This window comes from Colletotrichum karsti (assembly GCF_011947395.1).
Source record: "Colletotrichum karsti strain CkLH20 chromosome Unknown Scaffold60, whole genome shotgun sequence".
Classification (NCBI taxonomy): domain Eukaryota; kingdom Fungi; phylum Ascomycota; class Sordariomycetes; order Glomerellales; family Glomerellaceae; genus Colletotrichum; species Colletotrichum karsti.
The window spans coordinates 225,381-240,747 of NW_024065960.1; the positions used below are offsets into that span (position 1 = coordinate 225,381).

Below are 15,367 nucleotides of genomic sequence, written 5' to 3' on the forward strand. Positions count from 1 at the left end.
TCGAGCTGCGATATGTCGCTTGCCCAAGATCGATCATACACCGCCGGAGAGAATATGACTTGAAACACGCCCGTTCTTAACACGAAATATCTTGAATCCAGTTTTGTGGTGAATCGAAGCTAATGTAAGCGTGGGAACGTGGGAAAAAGTCGTTGGTCGCCTCCTCAATTACATCTGAGGCTTGTTAGGAACTCCCACCACACGCCCGTCAACTTTCTCTTATTGGGTGCCTTCTCAATCTCACAGAAGTCCCTAGAACAAAACATTCTCTCTTATATTCCATTTTAATTGAGTCTTTCAAAGTCTTTAGATGATTTTCTTGAGAATTAAATCAAAGTTCGAGGTCCTCCTGATCCCAACAGCCATCTTCTTCTTCTAGGCGTGTGTTCAAACTTATGTCTCTCACACTCCCTTCCTGTAACAATGTATAACGCTGTAGAAAAGAGAGAAGTTTACATCGGCGGAACTTTTCAAAGACGTCTGCGGAAGTCGGCATCTACGCCATGAATGCCGCACACCTGTCGAAAAACGAGTACATCAGCGGCTTATGAGGTCTTTTTTCCTGGTGTTAACGTTCAGAATTGGCTTCTTACCCATGAACATGCTTGTTATATTGACACGGTTTGGTTCCAATTTACTTTGGTTGCAGAACACGGAATTGTGAGCTTGTGGAGACCCTCATAGGGGCGTCACGAACGGGCGCCTATCGGTTTGGAAGCAAGCTGCGACGCGGAAGTTGTTACCTCGATGTCCGAATTGAAGCTTCATAGACAGACATAATCAGTCATTGGTCACAGGTTCCTCAGGCAGAATTTTCACGTCTACAAATTTGCGTCGGTTCTTCCTCCCATAGCAACGGTGATTTGAACTTTGGATTCCAGCACAATTCGAGTTCACCATGTCACTGCGCCGAATCTTTGCCGTGACGAGATGTTTCTCAACGCAAGCTACATGTCCAAGGAAGAGTACTTTCATGATGGCAACTCTTCCAGGCGAAGCTGTGCGCTAAAAATCATTATCACCATGGCGAACACACGCCATTTCCTTCAACAAATTTCATTGGACATACGGGCCTGAACCAACATTGCCTAAGAATTTCCTCACACATGGTTTCCGCGTCTTCATGACAGAGTAATCAGGCAGAATGGGTACTACCTGATCGATGAGTTCTACCTCATCCGTCTCGGAGAAGTAGTTCTGGACCGCTATCAAGTTGTTGCACTACAGTGGCACGACGACTACTCAACAACATGGTTGGCTCGGGATCCAAGGTACGAATCTATTCCATCAGAATCTAGTATCAAGTTCTGACATCTTCCAAGCGAATCCGAATTGTGTCCTTGAAGATATTCGCCAAGAATGTACCATCGCTCAATAATTCACTCAACGAAGTCCTCCACTACATGCTCAAGGGACCAAGTTTGGCTGCGAGCAGACATCCGGGACGAAGGCATATAAGGCTTTTTAGGAACATGTCTACCATCACTTCCCAATGTGGCAGTCACATTGTTATTATTCTGGATCCAGCACAACTGAACCTGAAGGACGTTCAGGACTTCATGGCCAAGCCCAAAGGACGTCGTAGGTTCCACGACGACACTGTCAAAGCAGCAACGCGTGAGCTTCTGTTAGCTCTTGACTTCCTACACAGAGACGCAGAAATCTTAAAAACTGGTAAGTGCCCACCCATGGAATATAGTGTGGGCGACATGGTGATGCATGTGCCAAGTACTTATATGAGAGGGCAAGAGTATTGCAAGGCCTTTGGGCACGGCGCCGAGTGGTTTCAGTCATCGTCACAAGGCTCTGCCAACCATGCCGGTGCTATATTATTATTCAAACTATCAAAACATCAGGCTAATGACGCATCCAGGCATACATGCAGACAGTATTTTCCTGGGGGTCGACGAAAGATCCAGAGAGGTCTTTCAAGAGGTTGCCGACACAGAGTTGGCGAGTTCTGTACCACGAACAACCGTCTCGTCCAAGCGATCGCTTTATTCTCCTCGCCTTGCTCAGTTTGATACTGTTCCAATACTGCTGTTAGACTTCACTCACGCTAAGCCAGGCGAAATACAGCTGGGCGACGCCATGCGCGACAACTATTGCGCTCCAGAGATAGTGATGCATCACTGCTAGGGCTACCCGGTTGATATCTGGAGTGTCGGGCTTGTGGTAGGAACCCCCAATTACCGATAGTGTCTCGTATACTACTTTGACTAATGGCTTTCTACTGGTGTAGGTATGGGATCTGCTCGGGCTCGAGCATCCTTTTAGGCCACTCAGGAATCATGTCCACGTAACTGAGACGCACTACGATGCTGCACACCTAGCAGAGATTATCCACCTTCTAGGTCCACCATCTCTGAAGGTTTTGTTTGGAAATGCGGCAAGAAGCCTGGAGTTTCGGGGCCACATGGTAAACGCTCGATCTTGTCACGCGATCCATGTCGTTATATCTCGTATGTTTGATTGTTGTTGCTAACGATGATCCAAAATAAAGAACCTGAATAGTACTGAACCCTCGATCACCAATTGAATATTTTACACGAGACCACGTTATGGATCCGTCAGGGTTTGCGAGATTTCTCAGACGGGCTCTGACGTGGGATCCAGAGGAGACGGCAACTGCAAGACAGCTTTTAGAGGATCCATGGCTTGTTCCAAGCTCTCGAGAGTCAGAACCCCAGTCGGACGGAGAGAAAAGCGGAGAGAGATAATTGTAAATAGCCCCCTCACAGAAGCAGAGTAGAAATCTCCAAACTTTGTAAAATATCAAAGAGCTCGTCATCAGCACTGCTAATGCTTGAGATGTCTCGAATACGAGGTGAAGATCATCGAAAGATTCGGCCAGGAGCTCCTGGACAGAGATCGGATAATTACCTTGCACTAGCTGAACCCCACGTCGTAGATTGCCCCAGAAAGTCAGACCAATCACAAACCCGAATTCTCTGCTAGCTACCTATGACCAGGCATTCAATAAGCAGTGACAACCTGGAAGCAACACAAGCAAGCGCCCGAGACCTCCGAACCCGTGTGTCCCGTTCCCTCAAGGCATCCATCCGTACCTACCTGGGCTTTACCTCATCTCGAACTCCGACCGCCCTTTCCCGCAGCACGCGACACCGTCTCCCGACGAAGACATCTGCACAAGACGACCGAAAGTGATAGATGCTCGCGTCATGAAGCTTCCACGAGCGGGGAGACGACTGCAGTCTCCTCTGTTCCTAGTCCTCTTCGCCGCCCTCGTCTTCGCGACAACAGTCGAGGCCTCGTACGGCGACCGTCTGCCAGAGTTCAGAGAATGCGTCCAAGTTGGTTGCCCACCACATGCACACTCGCGCGCACGCTTCCAAACCAAGCTTTCCCGACCTCCATAGACTGACATGCTCTCCGTCGTTTCCCCGCGATCCAGGTCTGCCACAATGAGAACTGCGCTCCTGACAAAGAAGCAACACCAATCCGTACGTTCATGTTCACCCCTTGCTACATTACCCCTTCACAACCCAGACACACAAGAGCTGACACTCCCGCGCCCGCCAGCCCTCCACCGCCGCCTCCTCCTCTGGTCCTGTACCTCCGAATGCGACTATACCTGCCAGCACATAATCACGAAGAAGCGCGTCACCGCCGGCGACCGCGTCGTCCAGTTCCACGGCAAATGGCCCTTCCACCGCGTCCTCGGCTGCCAGGAGCCCTTCAGCACAATCTTTAGCCTGGGCAACCTCTGGGCGCACTACGACGGCCTGCGCAAGTTCCGCGCCGCCGTCCCGGCCTCGTACCCGCTCATGCCGTGGTATACCTGGCTCGCCGGCGTGGGCGTCGCATCGTGGACCTTCAGCGCCATCTTCCACACGCGCGACTTCGCCGCCACGGAGCAGCTCGACTACTTCGCCGCCGGCGCCAACGTGCTGTATGGGCTGTACTATACTGTGGTACGCATCATGCGCCTCGATCGCCCGACCCCGCGCCGCAGGTCCGTCCTCAGGGCTTGGACGCTGCTATGCGTGGTGCTGTACGCGGGGCACGTCGCGTACTTGAAGGGTGTGCGGTGGGATTACACGTATAACATGGCCGCCAACGTCGTTGTCGGGGTCATCCAAAACCTGCTGTGGTTGTGGTTCAGTTACAAAAAGTACCGGCAGACGCGCAGGGTGTGGGCCATCTGGCCCAGTATTGTCGTGGCTTGCATTGTGACCGTCATGAGTCTCGAGCTTTTTGACTTCCCGCCTCTGTGGGGCGCTCTTGACGCGCACAGCCTCTGGCATCTGGGCACGATCCCTCCGACGATACTGATGTACAGGTGAGTCATGCAACCCAGGTCGAAGACGGAAGATAGAACTGACAGCCCTATAGGTTCCTGATTAAGGATGCTCAGGACGATATGGCTGGAAGCGAGAGACTCAAATCTTGAGTCACTAGAAAGCTGCAGGTCTTAGTCGAAGAGGGACGTAATGCCAGCAATAAAAAAAACAAACGGGATATCACATGCCTGGCCTGCTTGGGCTGAAATGCGAACCATAATTCCTCTGTGTAATTTCATTCGTGAACTCTAGACGATGCAGAGTGATGACGGGATCATTATCGTCAATTTGGTTCCAATGATCTATTTTGCCATGTTTTCCGACTCTTATTAGTCGGGGTGGGTAGAGAAAAAATATGTAAAGAATACGACAGTTCCCCGTAGTAGCGGCAGTAGTAGTGGTAATAGTATGGCATCGTGTTCCGTGGCCTCTCAATCTCATGACTCCTATGAACAAACAACCAGACGTCTGTCTTCGTGGCCCATCCCACATCTTATACACCAACAATGACAGTCTCGGTCTGGAAGACCTGGATGGCACCGTCGCCCCAAATTCCGATAACAGACATCAGGAAGCCGACCGAAGCGATGGCGGTCTGCACAATCTGCGTCTTCCTGAAGCTCTCAACCTCGCCGCGGACCTCCTCGCCGTTCAGAGCCCTCTCCTCCTCTGCAGCAGCAGCCGCCGCAGCCGACTCTCCCTCGCTCGCGGCGTCGCTGTGGCTGTCGCCGAGGACCTCGTAACTGGCCTCCATGCGGGCCTCCTGGCGCGCGAGACGGGCAGACTGGCGCTCTCGCTCGCGCTCACGAGCGGCCTCCCGAGCAACCCAGCGACGGGCGGCGATACCCTCCTTGGAGGACTCCCAGGAGCTCTTCAGGACATAGGGGGTGATTTGCTCGGCGAGGCCGGAGGTCAGGCAGAGGACGGAAGCGTAGACGAGGTAGGGATGGCGGAAGGCGCGCGGGGAGAGGAAGAAGGCGACGAGGAAGGATGCGGCGGAGACGCCGGTCAGCACGCGCAGCCGGTTCGTGGCGGTCGGGTAGAGGTTCTGGAAGGTGCGGAGGGCGTCTGATGAGGAGGGGAGGGAGAGGATCGACGGGATCGTGACGGTCGAGAGAGAGTAGGAAAGGCCCTGTTTGCGAAGAACGTTAGCTTTTGATGCGATGCGATACTGGGTCGTCGCGCGCGGCAATGGAGCCCATCGTCGGGTGTCCAGGTTCAGGGTATGAGTGCGGGGAGGTGGAGGGGAATGGGAATAGTGGCGTCACTGGTGATCCGATGACAGGCCAAGTCGGTCGGTGCGTTCGGGAGCGGGAGGGAGCAGGGGCGGCAACGTACAGTCAGAAGGCCGAGGGAAACGGTTCCCACGAACTTCAGGAGCGAAACTCCTTTGGAAGTCATGGTGGCGGGTGCGGTTCGAAGATATCAGTGGGTTGTGTGTGGAAGGGAAGTTGTAGAGGCTCTGTCACTGTTGTTGTAGAATGCGAAAGTCAAAGAGATCCTAGGGTCGGCATCTGATGACTTGCTGGAGGGTCGAGTGGTGGTTCGGTCGGTTGGTTCGCTGATGGAGGGGGTGTTCGGTTGGTGCCCTGTCCCTTTGTTCAACCTGATCTGACCCAAACTTGGCTAGACCTGGCCACTGAGGTGTCGAGAGAAGGTAAGGCACGGCAAGGCACAGGTGAGGAAAGCGTCTTGAGGATGGGGTCGTGGCGGGAATGATTGACGCTTTCTGACGACGCTCCCGCCTTGCCGCCTGCCGCTCGCACGAGACGGGAATAGCAAACAGAGAGGGGTTGTTTCGCTGTGTTTTGGTTGGCTGCTTGGCGGTGGGTACCTGATGTGGAGCTTCCACATGGGGTAAGCTGAGCTTAATGTGAAATTATCCGTGCTCTTGTTTGCACTCTCGAGCTTACACCGAGGTTGCAAATGCTGCATAATTCTCTGCATTAGATACATGAGTTGCAGAACACCATCTTCGAACACTTGTTGAGACGAGAATCTCAATGAGATATGGCCCTAATGATCATTATGTCGCTAAATAAAAGACCTGTTTTCTGCTGTTGGAGACATCTCAATTTACATTCAGGCAGCCAAGTAAACATTCTGAGAACACATCGTTTTTAACCCTCTAGAAGCAAGCCAACACTCTCTAGAACTGCAAAACAAAAATGAATATACCCCCACGTGTACGTTGTGATTTGAAGTTTTCTCGTGCTTGAATACCGGCCATGTCTTGATAGCTCAATCCCAGTCTTGCACCTGCTAACAAGAAGTCATTGGCTTTCTTCCATGGATAATGTAGCTGTCTTTGGTCAGAATATTGCCGAGAATGCCATTGCGGGTGGAGAAAAGCAGTAACGCAGGGGAAACCCCCGACTTACATCGGAAGATACGCATGTATGTGAACGTCACTCAATTCCTTTCGCACCTCTTCGAGAAGCGCCAAGACTGCCTCTGGCGTCCATCCGAGCGCTCTGGTCAGAGGAGCTAGGGTCCACGCTTCAATGCCCTCATGGAAGTTCTCTTCAGTCCATACACCCATGAGCTTATAATGGTTTCCCTTAGCCCATGGATTGAGAGGCCACTTGAACTTGAACATTTTGACGTCAATAAAACCAGCCTGCTCGATCACCCTTACGAGACTAGGGCAATCTACAAATGGGCGATTGAATCTAGCGCTGGCTTCTTCTAGATGGTCAACCCACTTGGAAATCGCATGATCCCTCGTAAGCGTCCCATCGTCACAGTCTGGTCTCATGTGACCCTCCTGCAACTCGAGATACCCGCCGGGTTCGAGGTGCCTGGACGATTCAGTCAGCTTAGATTGTCGCGAAGTGAGATTGAGTAATTGACGCACTCGAAACATGAATCAAAGAACTTCCTCCAATCAGAGATGCTGGACGTCATTCCACGCACGTGGATGTAATCAAAGGGACGACTGTATGTCCACTGTTCTTCGACATCGTCGATCTCGAATGTCGCATTGGGCGGAACACTGACAAATGTCAGTCAGAATGATCAAACGGCTGATGCTGCTCTCACATACTACATTGTCTGAACTGGCGAAAGATCCACGCCAAGAACCTAGAGCACATGTTAGAGGTATGGTTTCCACGGATGATAAGCATCTAGGTACCTCAGCTTCAGGATGTTCATCTGCAAAGTCCATAGCCCACATTCCTGTACCAGTTCCGACATCAAGGACATGCTTGACATTTGAGTTCGGTTCGTTGGGTGGGCATAGACCTAGCTTGTCGTGCAAGGTGAGAAGCATCAGGTTGTGCTGCAGATCTGGCATATCCTTTAAGAGAGTGCCAGTGAATGGGGTAGCATAGTGGTCACCTACCTAATCTCTTGTTCTCCTGCTCATCATTGGGATAGCTGTATTCTGTGCATGTCAGTCTCACCCACCATGTACAGCAAAAAGATCAAATTGACTGACTGCCATCCCTATACGATTGGTACGTCCTGCCATTTTCAGTGCGGAACCTGAGTATTGAGCTGGGAATACTGTGGCTCGACGTCGCGATGCTCTGAGGAACAATGGTAAGCCGAATCCAGCATGCACGTTGGAAATTTCATGCTCACCGTTCCGAGATCCGACGAACTGTCGTCTGTGGCCTACTCGATAAGTGTCAGTCATAGGATGCCAGTTAGTTTTTCTTGTAGATCCTACACTGTCGTTTGAATCAATCACCGGTTCGTCGTGATCGAGAGAGTCTTCGCACATGATAGGCAGCTCTACGGTACGAAAGATGCAGGTACCTTAATGTCGAGTATTCAAGGACGCAGATTTGTTCGTCTGCTCAAGTGGCACCACAGGCTACCCCTCTCCTCGGCCGTGGGCAAATATGCGAGCTGGTGACATGGATGTGATGTGTGCTGGTTGTTGGTTCTCGAACAGGCATGGCAGGCCGGTTGGTGGTTAAACGGATCTTTTGTGCAGAGTGTCCAATCATGTGTCGACGTCAAAACGTCAATCGAGCTTGATGCATGAGCTTACAGAGTCTTGGGAAGATAGACCATCCTTTCTGCTGTAGAATCCTGGCGGTGTGGTTTTGCTCAGAAGCTCACGACCACTCTCGCTCTCTTCTTATCGCCATCGAAGACAAGACGGTCGCATAAGGCTGTTGATCTTGTTCAACATGATCGAACTCAACTCAGCTTGAGCCGTCATACCAACCAACGTTGGGTGCTGGAGTAAGGTATCTCACATGGAGAGAAGTTAAGACAGTATGGCTCCAGGGAGCATGCGCGCTAAATTAGAGCCCGTCGTGGCGGAGGAAACTGTCTCTTCACGCTGTTTCCTCTCAGAGCCCAGTAGACAGCTGCACCCAGGTGGTGACAGCTCCAGCATCTCGACGTGGGTTCCTTGGCCCTCTCGGTAACGAGCTCGATGACATAAGCAAAATCAACGACTAATCACTGTCGTCTCTCACCGTGAAGAGCTCCGCCCTCCGAACTTACCGAGGTCCGTCGCGTCACTGCCGTCCGCGATCTGAGCTGCACTCTGCCGTCCGACGTCCAAAACCATCTGCAGCTCCAGCCGGATTCTTTTTCGTTTCTTCTTCTTGTGCGACATAGATCGGTATACTATCCGACATTCTGTACAACCATCGGATCCACTGAGTTCCTTTGTCGGAGTTCTCTGCATTCGCAGCTTATTCTGCCGTATCTCGTCGAAAGAAAGGTCCCACCCGCCATTTATATCTGGGGTAGACATCATCTTCGCCATCATACTTCACAAAAGACATCTTGCAAACATGCCTGTTCCCGAGTCCGAGTATTTGAGTCCGGTATGGAAGGGCGGTATCTTCAGTACGGTCACCCGTGCCACCATTGTGCTCCCGCAAAACACGGTGAGATTAACATGTGCTTCCAGATGACAGAGTTGCCTTTGTAACCGGCGGCGCTGGTACCATTTGCAGCGCGCAAACACGCGCTTTGGTCCGTCTCGGTGCGAACGCCTGTATCATTGGCCGAAATGTCGAAAAAACCGAAGCCATGGCTAAGGACCTGATGACTGCGAGGCCGGGAGCCAAGGTCATTGGCATCGGAGGTTGCGACGTCAGAAATGTATGCAGCGATTCCACTGCCGCTGGAGAGACATCAAAAACTGACATGTCGCCGTTCAGCCCCAGAATCTGCAGGATGCGGCAGACAGATGCGCCAAGGAGCTTGGTAGCATCGACTTCGTCATGTAAGTTCCGATTTTCAATGGGTCCGGCTCCGATACTGACGGTCCGGCAGCGCGGGAGCCGCCGGCAACTTCATTGCACCTCTGTCCGGCATGAGCCCCAACGCCTTCAAGGCCGTCATGGATATTGATGTCCTGGGCACTTTCAACACGCTCAAAGCTACTCTTCCTTACCTGGTTGAATCGGCAAAGAAGAACCCGACACCCAGCGCGGACGCCAGAACAGGTGGTCGTATCATTTTCGTGTCGGCAACATTCCACTACACCGGTATGCCGCTGCAAGCACATGTATCCGCCGCCAAGGCAGCTGTCGATGCTCTCATGGCTTCCGTGACGCTGGAGTACGGCCCGTTCGGAGTCACGAGCAATGTCATCGCGCCTGGTCCGATCAGGGACACCGAGGGCATGGAGCGGCTGTCCAGCAGCAAGATGGACCAGTCCAAGGCCGACGCCGTGGTTCCCCAGGGCCGGTGGGGCTACGTCCGGGACATCGCCGATTCCACCGTCTACCTCTTCAGCGACGCCGGCAGCTTCGTCAACGGCCAGACAATTCCTGTCGACGGCGGCGCATGGAGGCGACAAGGCGCTTTGGGCGTCGGGATGGATGAGGACATGAGGTATCCTGATTTTCTCTTGAAAGGAGAAATCTCCAAGAACGTGAAGAGCGGGCGTAAGACGTCGAAGTTGTGAATGGGCTGTTGCTGTGGGTCCGAATTGCATGGGAGCTCTTAATTCCAGCAAGTCCGCGGACATTTTGACTAACGACCGGGGTTCAAAGACTGTAAGTTCGATATAGCGCGGGCGGCTGCTGATCCGCCCTGCATGTTAGATACTGGAAATGCGGGAAATCAAACAATTTGAACATTCCAACCGTCACCTTTTCCCGTCAGAGACATGGGTTCACTCATCACGTTTATCAATCATCGGCTGTCGGCACTATGAAGCCCAATCCTACTCTAACCCTACCCGCCCGATAACCCGACGCCGTGCCGCGGAGCGGAGATGCAGCAACACACTCTGCTCAAGCCCGGGGGGCCTTTTGTCACCAAGTCAACTGATTAGCGGCTCTGAAATAGGCCGGCCGCGTGCGGCGCAACTCAAGCTTTTGGGCCAAGCCGGCATCCACTTCCCTCGACCTGCAGGTGATAGCTTGCAGCTTGAGTGGGGACGCTGTCGAACTTTTGACTAATTGGCCACAGGAATTGCCCTTTCAGCGTATCCTCCCCCATTCCCGACCGGACACAATTCCCTCTCATAGTTGGCTTTTGATTGTCCCTGATAGGGTGTGGCCGGTGATGAGTTGCAATGACTACCTACCTTGCTTGCCTTGCCGTCCCTAGTGGCTTGCTTCTCTCTTACCCCTCCTTTATCGCGAACCATCGACTGGTTCGGAGCTAGGAAGCGGGTCGACGACCCTCGATGGTGGAGAGACAGCGCTACTGCGGTGATGGAGATGGTGCCTCGGGACTGTGGACTGAAGGGAATTCGTTGGTCTGGACATGGCTACACGCGCCCTTCCGCCAGTCAACATGTGCGGAGGCCGACGGTCGGTGATGGATAAAGAGCCGGCGATGCCCGTCTTGAGGTGTAGGGTTGACTCGCCTTGAACGTGCCAGACTCCTCTCCATTTCCCAGGTCATTCAATCACCTCGACGGTGCCTTCGTCTTCAAGTCCAAGACTGGAACAACGAGCCGGCTGGAACTGCGTCTCTATTGTTGTTGCCACGATCTAGCACTTTACTGTGTTGATCACAAGCTAATCGGTGATACCCACCAATACACGGAACTAAGTAGGTACACCAAATCGAATCCATCATCAACTACAGTCCGGAACTGCACTCCCATTGTTGTCGCGACCTCAAACGTCAAGGTCGAGGATTATTCAGAAGGAAACGCAGAAGACAACTTCGACACCTCACGAACAAAATGCAACTAGAAGCAAAGTCAACTAACACTCAGCCAGAGCCCAATCCACGCAGCCAACATGGAACTCAAGCTCCTCCTGGCCCTAGGCCTGCCCATCGTCCCGGCCGCCGCCGAGACTGTCCTCGGCATCTACGTCTTCCACCGCCACGGCGACCGCACCGCCAAAAAGTGGCCCCCGGTCCGCTTCACCGACCTCGGCGCCTCAGAGGTCTACACCTCCGGCCTCTACTACGGCGAGCGCTACGTCCGCTCAAACGCCTCGGCCCAGATCCGCTCTATGAGCACCGACGACGTCCGACCCGAGCAGTTGGCCGTCACCTCTCCCACCGACGTCGTCCTCCAGTCCTCCGCCTACGCCTGGCTCCAGGGCTTCTACCCGCCCTCGGGCTCCGCGAACACCCTCGCCAACGGCACCAGCGTCGAGGCGCCCCTCGGAGGATACCAGTACGTCCCCGTCAACGCTGTCAGCACCGCCGCCACCTCCCAGGACGCCGAGAACAGCGAGTGGCTCCAGGGCGGCTCCGGCTGCGGCAACGCCGTCGTCAGCTCCAACAACTACTTCTCCTCCCCCGAGTACCGCTCCGTCAGCGACGACTCGGCCGCCTTCTACCAGGACCTGCTCCCCGTCATCAACGGCACTTTTGCTGCTAAGCAGGCCACCTTCGAGAACGCCTACACCATCTTCGACCTCGTCAACGTCGCCACCATCCACAACGACTCCATCTCCTCCGACAACCTCCTGACCAACGACACCCTCCGCCAGCTCAAGTCCTACGCCGACGTCCACGAGTGGAACCTGGCCTACAACGAGTCCGACCCCATCCGCGCCATCGCCGGCAAGGTCCTCGCGGGCCAGGTCCTCCAGGGCCTCAACGCGACCCTCAAGTCCGCCTCCAAGGCCGGCTCCACGAAGGCCAACATCCAGTTCGGCGCCTACGCCACCTTCGCCTCCTTCTTCGGCCTCGCCCAGCTGCAAAAGGTCTCGTCCGACTTCGAGGCCGTCGTCGACTACGCCTCGTCCATGGTCTTCGAGCTCGTCACCAACGCCTCGACCGCGACCCCCGCCGAGGACGACGTCGCCGTCCGCTTCCGCTTCGCGCAGGGCGCCGCCGGCATCAACCCGCTGACCGAGTACCCCCTCTTCGGCCAGTCCGAGACGCTCCTGCCCTGGAACACCTTCGTCTCCGAGATGGAGAAGTTCGCCGTCAAGGACACCAAGGCCTGGTGCACCGCCTGCGGCAACTCGACCGGCACCTGCGCCTCTGCGCTCGGCCTGGACGGCACCACCGATGCCACCGGCGACAAGTCCAGCAAGGACGGCAACGGCATCTCCACGCCCGTCGCTGGCGTCATTGGTGCTCTCGTTGCCCTAGTCGTCGTCCTCGGTATCGAGGGCCTTGTCATGCTTGTCGGTGGCCTTCGTATGGTCAAGAAGTCTAAGCTCGCGAAGGATGTCCCTGCCGGGTCTGCCGCTGAGACGACTGGCGCCAAGAACTAAGGGGATGTGCCGGTATCTCAAAAGTTTTGGTGAATTATTTCGGAGCAGGTGGAGGTTAATGAGTTATGAAGAATGTGCTTCAGGTATGATAAAAGTTTACAAATGGATGGCATGATCAGAGTAGTAATGGAAGGTCAATACCATTGAAACAAGTCGTAAAATGTGCTTAGGAACGCGTCTCAATAGGTGATTAATCATTCCAGCTGGACTGCCAGTTGGCGCACCGAGAATCAAGAGCTTCTGGTGTAGTATCAGATAAGTAGGCTTACACCTCTATTCCATGGACTAAACGTCTTGTGCACGATGATTATGGTGACAAATGCGCTGTGATAGGTGTTCCCCTTCCCGCCTTTGAGTGTGCAGCATCTACTCCAGCGATTGTCCGAGTCTCCGTTGAAGCAGCTTGATTCCCGAAATCTCTCAGTTCGATTCCATCCGCCGGCTCAGTTGCCTCCAGCCTTCCAGGTTCTGTGGATTCAGTTGAATCCGAAATTGTCAACGCATGGAGCCTTCTATTGTTTGGCCGAGGAGATGTATCTCTGTTAACGTTGGTCGATGGAACGTTTGTGCTCTGGACTATAGGATAACCCTTACGAGACAATCGCAAGCGCCAACTCGATAACGAGGTTTCGTTGACTCCATAGATGACGGCATCAACGAAGCCTTGAATGACGATACTGGCTTTGTCAAGGGTTTGCAATGCGAATGGTGCTGGCTTTTTTTCCGTGGCGTTGTAGATTCGAATGGCAGTTGGGAGGGACCAGATGATTGCGTATGCGAGCGGGTAGAGCAGCATCAGACGCGCGATCTGCACGATGTGAGTCAATGTCCATCTGATCAATACGAGGCTTGCATTCATCACCTTCTTGAGTCTGCGGACAGAGCCAGATGAGCGGCCCTCGAGATCGCCTCGGAAGCTGCTACCTTGGAAGCTGCTCGGCTGGCTCACGATCGGGGTTGCATTTCCGGAAACAAGATTCTCAGGAGAGACTGCCTCTACCGAGCTCAATCGGTTGTGCGCCTTGTAAAGGATGGTCCACAAGTAGGCATACAAGAGAAACATAGTCACTATGATGACCCCTAGAACACGTGTCAGCGGTGCGACATGGTAGTGAACCTGACGACTTACACCGAGGGAAGAAGTTGACAGCCAGACGGATCCAATCCGAACCGAACCAACACCCTTTGATGACAGACCAAAGATCAGGATACGGATTCGCAGAGAGCAAGTACAGCACTTACAAGCACCTATATCTTCGTAACCAACTATAGCAAGGCCGAGTGACGCCCAGAGCGTGGAAAAGAACCAGGGTATTGCCCAAATGATAACGCCATGGTCCTGAACCCAGCTAGACGGCCGTTTGTGACCTGCGAGGACAAAGTACGTGCAAACGGCGATAGTGAGCACCCAATAGTCGGTCTGAATGACGAAGACCTGTGTGATGAAGCCGTTAAAGCTGCAGAAGGCCGTGTTCTCGGGATGGTCGATGAAACGACCGGCAATATTCATCGTTGTTGAGAAAAGAAAGTTGAGAGCCATGATGAAGTCGCTAATAGCAAGACCGAGAATGAGTCGGTGGCGGAAGGAACGTAAGTTGGGAAACACCTGTGTAATTCTTAGCAATGGAAATTCTTGAGGGTTGGGTGTGCTGAGCGAACCCAGAAACTGAGCATGATCCATCCAGCTCCAAGGATTGAAAGAATAGCAACGACAAGTATGACAATACTTTGAAGGCGAATCTGGGCTTCTCTCGTTGGTCTTGCGAGAGCATCGTCTCCTTCCTTTCTTGGAAAGACTGCGAGGGCGCACATGGCGATCGGTCTGTTCAGAATTATCCACATAATACTTCGATGTGTTCACGTCGCGGCTTCAATACGCTCTGATGCGAACCAAGAGGTAAACACGCACTTGGTGATGCCGCTGCTACATTCATACTCTTGGTGCAGCACTGTGACGCAAAGCGGAAAAACACGAAGTAAGGTAGTTGGATGAGGCAGATCGCCCACAGCATGTAAGAAGTAGGTGCAAGGGATATTGGCACTTTGAACAAACCATGGAGGAAGTTGCTACGGAACGGTCGTCATAGGCAAACCGGCCTCAATTGCTTCTTACGTATGAAAACACCGTCGCTCGTACCCCCTGGAGTCTCAATCACTTGACACTCTCAAAGAAAGTGCAAGACGTAAGAACAAGACGGTGCTGCGAACACCTGTAGGGAGTGTGGAAGGGAGCCATTGGTGCGAAGTCAGTCGACTGAGATTCTTCACATCTTGACAAAAGCCGCGCGGCGGCCGAGAAAACATGAGCTCGTGGCATGCAGACTGGAGGAAATCATCGGAAACGGTTCTATCCCTCTGGTACGCCACTGATTCCACGCATAATATCCCTGATAGCTGGAATAACTTCATAGCATGCTCAGCCACGGTTTTCCTCAAGAAAGG

At 53.3% G+C, this 15,367-nt stretch overlaps 6 protein-coding genes across 6 annotated transcripts; 3 read left to right on the top strand and 3 right to left on the bottom strand.

Moving 5' to 3' along the window:
- Nucleotides 1-3,182: 3,182 nt before the first annotated feature.
- Nucleotides 3,183-4,414, top strand: CkaCkLH20_12518 (uncharacterized protein; the record flags this gene model as incomplete). The annotated part of the gene is made up of 4 exons (XM_038895231.1): nucleotides 3,183-3,314; nucleotides 3,416-3,464; nucleotides 3,544-4,303; nucleotides 4,357-4,414. 4 exons carry the CDS (start codon nucleotides 3,183-3,185, stop codon nucleotides 4,412-4,414), a joined length of 999 nt encoding a protein of 332 aa, XP_038739499.1.
- Nucleotides 4,415-4,797: 383 nt separating this feature from the next.
- On the bottom strand, nucleotides 4,798-5,705 carry CkaCkLH20_12519 (uncharacterized protein; the record flags this gene model as incomplete). The annotated part of the gene is made up of 2 exons (XM_038895232.1): nucleotides 4,798-5,436; nucleotides 5,643-5,705. 2 exons carry the CDS (start codon nucleotides 5,703-5,705, stop codon nucleotides 4,798-4,800), a joined length of 702 nt encoding a protein of 233 aa, XP_038739500.1.
- Nucleotides 5,706-6,681: 976 nt separating this feature from the next.
- On the bottom strand, nucleotides 6,682-7,578 carry CkaCkLH20_12520 (uncharacterized protein; the record flags this gene model as incomplete). Its single annotated transcript, XM_038895233.1, has 5 exons — nucleotides 6,682-6,946; nucleotides 7,010-7,105; nucleotides 7,162-7,299; nucleotides 7,351-7,388; nucleotides 7,441-7,578. 5 exons carry the CDS (start codon nucleotides 7,576-7,578, stop codon nucleotides 6,682-6,684), a joined length of 675 nt encoding a protein of 224 aa, XP_038739501.1.
- A 1,489-nt stretch (nucleotides 7,579-9,067) lies between these two features.
- CkaCkLH20_12521 (uncharacterized protein) lies at nucleotides 9,068-10,191 on the top strand (the record flags this gene model as incomplete). The annotated part of the gene is made up of 4 exons (XM_038895234.1): nucleotides 9,068-9,134; nucleotides 9,187-9,380; nucleotides 9,440-9,504; nucleotides 9,555-10,191. 4 exons carry the CDS (start codon nucleotides 9,068-9,070, stop codon nucleotides 10,189-10,191), a joined length of 963 nt encoding a protein of 320 aa, XP_038739502.1.
- Nucleotides 10,192-11,485: 1,294 nt separating this feature from the next.
- On the top strand, nucleotides 11,486-12,925 carry CkaCkLH20_12522 (histidine acid phosphatase; the record flags this gene model as incomplete). Its single annotated transcript, XM_038895235.1, has 1 exon — nucleotides 11,486-12,925. One exon carries the CDS (start codon nucleotides 11,486-11,488, stop codon nucleotides 12,923-12,925), a length of 1,440 nt encoding a protein of 479 aa, XP_038739503.1.
- Nucleotides 12,926-13,420: 495 nt separating this feature from the next.
- On the bottom strand, nucleotides 13,421-14,737 carry CkaCkLH20_12523 (uncharacterized protein; the record flags this gene model as incomplete). The annotated part of the gene is made up of 5 exons (XM_038895236.1): nucleotides 13,421-13,464; nucleotides 13,520-14,005; nucleotides 14,055-14,108; nucleotides 14,168-14,531; nucleotides 14,585-14,737. The coding sequence occupies 5 exons, from the start codon at nucleotides 14,735-14,737 to the stop codon at nucleotides 13,421-13,423; spliced, it is 1,101 nt and encodes a 366-aa protein (XP_038739504.1).
- Between the last annotated feature and the right edge of the window lie 630 nt (nucleotides 14,738-15,367).